Source organism: Choloepus didactylus, chromosome 6 (assembly GCF_015220235.1).
Source record: "Choloepus didactylus isolate mChoDid1 chromosome 6, mChoDid1.pri, whole genome shotgun sequence".
NCBI classification, from domain to species: domain Eukaryota; kingdom Metazoa; phylum Chordata; class Mammalia; order Pilosa; family Megalonychidae; genus Choloepus; species Choloepus didactylus.
In genome coordinates this window covers 139,832,323-139,840,209 of record NC_051312.1, presented here as the reverse complement: position 1 = coordinate 139,840,209, position 7,887 = coordinate 139,832,323, and the positions used below count along the sequence as shown (strand labels likewise).

The following is a 7,887-nucleotide window of genomic DNA, read 5'->3' as shown; positions in this document are numbered from 1 at the left end:
TATATATTCTGCATGATTTCACGTATTTTAATTTGTTAAGCCTTATTTATTGGCCCAGAATATTATTTATCTGAATGATTTGTGCTTGAAAAAGATGTGTATTCTAGTGTTGTTTGGTAGAGTGTTCTATAAATGTCAGTTAGATCCTATTGGTTGATGGTGGTGTTTGGTCTTCAATATCCTTCCTGATTTCTGGTCCAGTAGTTCTATCAATTGCTTAGAGTGAGGTGTGGAAATCTCTACCTATAATTGTAGATTTGTCTATTTCTTTTTTCAGTTCTATTGGTTTTTTACTTCATGTATTTTGATGCTACATATACATTTAAGTATAGCCACATAAAAAGTCTACACGACAAAACACACCATATCTGAGGTCAAAAGTCTAGCCACTAATTGGGAACTGATAACTGAGATGTATAGAATTGATAACCAGAGGTTGTAAAGATACCCCCACCCATAAATAAAATTAAGAGGGCAAACAACCCAATAAAAAGTTGGCAAAGGGTATGAACAGCCAGTTCACAGAATAGGAAACCTAAGGGCCAATAAACAAATGGAGAGAAGTTTTTCTTCATAGTATCAGACTCATAAGAGTGCTCAGAATACCACCTTTCAAGGCCTCTGCTTACTGTACTATATGTTTAGCATTATTTTTCTTTTTTGCCTTCCTCCCACCCTTTCTCATTTCCTGGCTCCTTTCCTCTCTTTATTTCTTTTTGGATTTCCTTTTCAGCCCTTAGAAATTTCATTCTTCTTCTTCCTCATCATTCTGTCCTCCATGGAGTGGTGTACTGTAGTAACTAAGTGATTGTACTCTATATCAGACAGATTTGGATTCCAGGTCCAGGCTCTGACACTAGCTAGCTGAGTGACCTTGGGCAAATAACTTCTCTAAGACTGACTTACCTGTAAAGGAGGAGATAATAATAGTTCCTATTACCTACATGATAGAGGTAATGCATTAAATTTCTTAGCATAGTGTCCAGCACAAAGAGAGTACTAATCAATAGCTATATTGATTCCTTCAGAGTCTGTCCAAGGCATCATGGCTCCATAGTACATCTGAAAAATTTTCAGAATTAGGAGGAAATTCCAAGGCCTGAGCCTTAGCCTATGTGATCCCTCTGGCAAGTAGATTCACCAGTGTCTGTTTCCTTCAGGTACCCGTGCACAGGTTGAGTCCTCCCAGGTCTATCTCCTATAGGAACTTGGTGATGGGAACCTGTAAAGTTCACTGTGCTCTCTCTCATGCCCCCAGGTGAGGCTGTCTATCTAAGAGAAGAGGGGACCCTCTTTCCAGGTGTGGATTCTTTTTCTAATCTTCTGAGAGAATGAGGTCCAGTGAGACAGGAATTCTGCCTTCCTGTTTCTTAGTAAAAAGGCCATAGGTAAATTGGGAGGCAGGAAAGCCTGGCTCCAGATTCCTTGTGAAATTATATCCCTGAATGTCCTCACCTGTAAAGAAGTCACCCTGCTCCCAACTTATGGGATGGACCATATCCTTCCTACCTTATGGGCTCATTGTGAGGGTAAGACCAGTTAAAGGTGTGAAAAAATTAAACTGTATTTCACTACACATATGAAATGTCATTTGTTATTATTCCTCTGACTTGAAAATTATAAAACACTTTTTAGGGCTTGGGTTTTCTTCTCTAAAACTGACCCAAACACCTTGTATATCCACCTTTCAGGGAGGTATCTGTATTTTGACAAAACTTCCTTAGCTAAAGAGTCTCAATATACTGTCATTTTAGGAAGGAGTTATTTGTAATGGAATATCAAACCAAGTACATATAAAATATATCTACATTTTGGCATGTCGGTTTACATCTACTTAGGGACCATGATGTCATCCACATGTGTGTTGCTCACAAACATACACAGGGTGTGATTTTAAATGACTGAAGGGGAAACAGTACAGTGCTTCCCAAATTGTGGACAGGGCACAATTTAAGGCAGGCTTGGGAAACCTTCATGAAAACAACCTGGGCTCATTTTTGTACAGACCTAACTTTGCTTTTTAAAACGTGCTGGTAAGAAGGTCAACAATTTTTGTATTGAAAATGGGAACTCTTTTAGGAAGTAGGATGTAAGATAAAATGTGAGACTTAAAAAAATTGCAGCAAGCTTAAACTGACTTCCCCCTCCTTTTGCCCTGTCCCCAGTATTCTCTCTTATCAGCCTTTGGAGTTACTTTAGTGGAAAACTTTAGGAATTATCATGAAGAACATATGACCAGGACTTGGAATATTTCATTTGAAAGCTGGCTCCAATGCAAAATGCCTTAGCCACTGTCTTCCACATTTCCTTCAATATAATAGTACAGAAATTCTGTATTACAGATAAGTGCATTATTAGGAAAAACCTGCCAGCCTGTTCCAAGAGGCCCCACAGAATGGCAGTTATGATCATGGTATATTAATCATAGTCTAGAATCTGCCCTCAGCCTTGCAAATGTAGAACCCTAATTTATCTGCACACAAACAGGAAATTGATCTTTGGGGAATGGATTTCACAATAACAAAGTTCAACAAGCTGATATACATGAGCAGAATGCTATTTTTAAAATTACAACAAAATTAAGCTAATTGAAGATATTATCTGTCTCCTGATGTATTCATGTTACATGGGAGATCAGTTCATAACCTGAAGGCCAATATATTAATTTAAAAAGAACACTCGCTGTTATTACAGGAACTTGCATAATGCAATCTATATGACTCATTCTTTCCCTGTAGAGAGAGGCCTGAGTGTGAAGCCAAATAATAATTAACAGTTGACTAGGTTGGAAAATTGAACAAAGTGGCAAGAATCAACGATTCTCGAACTTTTGGATTTTATGGGTCAGTAAATGGAACAAAAAGGAGAGGAGGGGAATTAGAACTAGGCATAGGCTTCATTATTCTTAATTTGCAAAGTAATTGCATTAAAACATGAAGAAAAGATTTGTTAAAAAAGCAACTACCATCACAAAAAGGATTTTTCAACATCAAAACTTGAGGAGTGTGAAAAGACAGAGGACAAAATTCAGTCACGTTCTCTCCATGGACTGGTGAAAATGTTATCACAGACTGACACCAGGCGCACACCAAAGCTGGAAAATGACCAGGTTAGAGACTTTGATTTCCTGATGCATGTACTTTTCAATGTGAATCACCTGATGATAGAAGAATACTTGGAATTCTCTGGCTCTAAATCTCTAAATCCCACTTCTGCGATAGAAGGCCTTGCCAAAGAGACCAGAAAACTGCAAGTTCAATGGTTAAGCCTCCTTCTTTAATGAGCAATACTTATATTCTAACTTTTGTCTCTGTGAACTTTTCTTTCTCTATGGTCTGTGACTGGTCAACTTCCATTTCCCACCTATTCTTGCAGACCGATTATTTTTAAAATAAATTAACTTATTGAATAATTTATAATCAGTTACTACTGTTCTGGAAATCATTCTATTCATGAAGGTGAAATGTGTATCTCTTTTGTGATACTGTATAAATTAACATACAATTTTAACTCTTAGAAGGGAATGTATTTTCTAATCCCGAAATCATTGGTGAAAGTTGCTCTGCTGCCTGTCTTCCAAGATCAAATAATATCTGCCTTAGTAAGTTGGCAAAATTATTTTGAGAATCAAATAAAGTAATGCATATAGAAAAACTTTGCAAACCATATAGGGCTGGGTATATATTGGTAGTTATTTGTATTTTTCATTATAAAAGCTGGAGATGCTAATAGTGATTGAGTCTCATTATTCAGGTTCCTGATGCCTCAAGGAACTTGAATCTCTTCTCCAACAATCTATTTTTAACCATGCCTTGCAGCATTCAAATTTTACCCCCTTTTACTTCACTTTCTCACCTGATGTATCCTTTTCTAAACTTTGTTAATTTTTTCTTGCTGACTCAATCCCAGAATGAACCTGGAACAGCCTCTCCACATAATCAAATTGGCCATAAAGAGGTAACATACTTAAACAGGGTGTCACTCACGAAACACAGTTTGGTTTCAGACCTAAACTTGTAGCACCTCAGTATACTTTTCTCTCATCCTGTGGGCTAAAGCCACATCCTGTCTAGTGAGGTATAAATCTCAGCCCTGTAATAAGGGGTTGTTCTTCCAAATTTGTTCGCTCCTTTTGTAATGTGCTTAAGTCCTTGAAGCAGTCATTGCTCCCTATTTCTGTTCTTCCTGTTGTGTGATAGTGTTCTCTTTATTCCTTGGTACTTAAACTTCTGTTACCACTTCATGATTCTTTATATCAAACTTTCCCTGTTCAAACTACTATGTGGTTTCTGTTTCCTGACTGGACAAGACAAGCTTTAGTTTCACTGATTTTTTTCTATCTTTCTTTCTTTTTTAGAAATTTAATTTATCCCTATATTTCTTGTTTCCTTAATTCTTCCTGCTTTACATTGAATTTGCTGTTCTGGTTTCTCAAGGAAGTCAAAAATTGGGATATAAATTTCAGAATCATCAGTTTGTAAAAAGTAATTAAAATATATTTAAAGCTATTTAATTAAGCAAATCATAATGACTAAATTTTTGGAATACCTTAATAAGCCAATCAGCAGTTTGCTTTTGTGTCATTTAATCTATACAGTTACAACTCTGCAAGAAAGATTTTACCATCTTCATTGTATAGAAGAAGAAACAAAGGCCCACAGCCAGCAAGTGACAAAGACAATTCTTTACATGAATTCCTCCCTCTATTAACTTAGGGGCCTGCTTTCCTTCCTCAAAATGATAGTTACAGTTTTATTAATGAAGATTTCTTAGCCAAAAACAGCACATTTTCCTTTGGACCAAAGTTTAAGCAACCAGGAGAAAAAAGGATAACACTAAAAGGGCCTTGATTTCTTCAGTAGTGTTAAAAGAAAAACTTTGCAACTTTAACTTACTGCCTGAATTGAAATAGCACATTTATCATGCTAAATCCAAAACTTTGGGCAAAAGAACAAAGGAATGTAATGGGGAAAGGACTAATGTCACAGCCAACACATATGCAGAGTATCCAAAAATACAAAACAATAGTGGTTCGGACTCAGCATTGACCCCTGGCTGTGTTGGGGAATATAAAGACAAGCTGAGGTTTTGTAATACTGCAAAACAATAGAATCAGTTACTCTTCCACAGAGTCCTCCTATCTCTCCACATCCTCTTTCACTAATGGCTTCAACTCCCAGCCAAGGCCTTTTCTAGTTCTAAGACCAATAGTCAGCCTTTGCAGATGATATAGTATATGGGTACCTCTGCTTCACCCATAAGAGACCTGCCTCGGGTCCTAGACAAAAGTCCTTCTTTATACAACTTCTTTATGTTTTAGAAGTCACAGGATGGGGTTGCTCCTCTTCCATTTTTAAACAGCTACTAAACTGTTAAAGCAGGCAGTTGGAAGAATAATTAGATAATCACCAAAGTCAAGATAAAGAAGTACTAGAGTAAGGGGAAAGAGAAGAGGAAGAGAGGATCCGGAGGAGAAAAAACAAAGAGGGAAATAAAAAGTGAGGGACAGAAGGTCCTGGCTGTTTTGCCAACTGGGAAGAGACATTCCTTTCTGGGCAGGATAACTTATGTGACCTTGTGCAAGTCATTTTATTCAAGTCTTAGCTTCTTAATTTGCAAAGAGCAACTGTGACAATATGTGTTTTCTGTCACTCAAAGTTTTTTATGAGAAATGCACAAACACCTTTTGTAAGTAGTGCAGTGCCATTGAAGTGCTAGCTACTGATCTCTCTCTCTTATCACTTCTCAGGAAGGCAGGCCAGCTGCTGTAGCACCTTGCTCAGGGAATATTTCACCTCCTTATTTCTCAGGCTATATATCAAAGGGTTCAGCATGGGAGTAACCAGGTTATTCAGGATCTGAACAGTTGCATTAAGCCAGGGATTGGGGGTGGGTTGCAGATAGATGAGAACCACTGGCATAAAGGAGAGGAGGATGGCAGTGAGGTGGGCACTGCAGGTGGAGAAGGCACGGCATCGGCCCTCTGTAGATCGGATTTGAAGAATGGAAAAAATAATGAAGCTGTAGGAAGTGAGGATGAGAAGGAAGCAGCTGAGGGGCATGAGGCCTACACTGATGAGCCCCACCATCTCCAGGGCTGAGGTATCTGCACAAGCCAGCTTCAGCATCACTGGAATATCACAAAAGTAATAGTCCACCTCATTGGGGCCACAGTAGGGCAATTGGAAGGTGAGAGTAGTTAGAAAGGTGGCCTGAATACAGCCAAAAAATGAGGTCCCCATAGCCAGGACAGCACACATTCTGTGGCTCATGATAATCGTGTAGCGCAGAGGAAAACATATGGCAACGAAGCGGTCGTAGGCCATCACTGTGTACAGGAAACACTCAGTGCAGCCCAGGAAATGGTAGAAGAAGAGCTGGGACACACAGCCCGCATAGGAGATGGCTCGGCTGTTCCCTGAGAGGTAGAGCAGCATCTTGGGGGAGCTCACCGAAGGGAAAAATATGTCACACACAGACAGCTTGCACAGGAAGAAGTACATGGGAGTGTGAAGGCATGTGGAGGCAACAGTTGCCAGTAGGATGAGTAGGTTCCCCATCAGGGTGAAGATGTAGAAGGACAAAAACAAGGCAAAGAGCAAGGTCTCCAGATATTCCGTGTGTGGGATGCCCAGCAGGATAAATTCAGTCACCACTGAGAGATTCCTCATATTTGACAGAATGCTGGACTTCAAAAAAGAACACAGGAGTCCAACCTTTGAATACTGATGTCAAAACAAGAAGCTCTCTGATGGATAGATTGGTTTCATTTTCTGACAATCAACCATCAACCTTTTATGTAGGGACATGTCTATAAAAACATAAGGACAATAAAAATTCTTGATTATATTCTGGAACTTTTAGTTTTTGCCAGGTGGATTTAGGCTCTCTACAACCTATCTTTCCCACAGATTACAATTTCAAATTCTAGGTAAAATACAAACACAAAAAATTTCCCAAGTACTCTGACAAGTAAACAAAGGGACGAAGATTGGGGGAACTAGTCAAAACTTGGAGAAGAAACAGCCCATGAGGTATGAGTTTTCATTTTTTTCCCTCTCTTTTCTCTTGTGGTTTTGAGCTGAGGGCAGACCCCTATTAAAGAATTGTGTGGTAGCATCTCAACATGCCAAACTTCCAGTGACCACTGGAGCTTAAATAATAGGAGTTCCCATGATCAGAAAGGGTAAGGGAATCCCTGTTCTTCCCTCTTACTGTCTTTTTATTTCATCTTAGCCCAAAGGGCAGCTCCAGTTCTGGAACTGTGTGGCAGCAGCATGAGTAGTAAAAACTTTGAGAGAAACTCCATTTTCTAGACAGAGCATCAGAAAAAAGAAGCCCCTGGATGGAGGAGCATGTGTAGTTGTGTAGGTGAATTCCTGTCAACAACAGCTGAGGAAGATGACTAGGCTGTGCCTGAGCTGTGCTTGCATGGAATGAACCCAAAGAAGCAAAGCAAAGGCTTTGAGAAATGAACTACAATTTAAGACATTTCCCACCTCTCAAACTAACCCTTGAGACCTGAACTACAACTTGAAACACTACTCAGGACTTGTGCTAAACCTTGAGAACTGACCTAAAATCTAAAATTCCATCAAAGTCTCATATTAATCTTTGAGTGGTACGTTTGAAGAACGAACACAATACAGTATATCAGTCTTTGAAAACTGATTGAAAACTGAACTGACATTGGCAACACTGCTCACAGAATACAAGAGGACTACTTGTCTGATGCTAACTGGATTGATAATCTATTTAAACAGCAAACAAGCCAACACAAAAACAATATTCTCCAGAGAATTTTAACAAGATCCAGAATCTAAATAATATATCAAACAAGTCCAAGAAGAAGCAATCTAAAATTATTCAACATGCAAACCAAGAAAG

The 7,887-nt window shown here is 38.8% G+C and overlaps 1 protein-coding gene across 1 annotated transcript; it reads right to left on the bottom strand.

Moving 5' to 3' along the window:
- Positions 1–5,738: 5,738 nt before the first annotated feature.
- On the bottom strand, positions 5,739–6,671 carry LOC119537335 (olfactory receptor 149-like). Its single transcript, XM_037839835.1, has one exon. It carries the CDS (start codon positions 6,669–6,671, stop codon positions 5,739–5,741), a length of 933 nt encoding a protein of 310 aa, XP_037695763.1.
- Between the last annotated feature and the right edge of the window lie 1,216 nt (positions 6,672–7,887).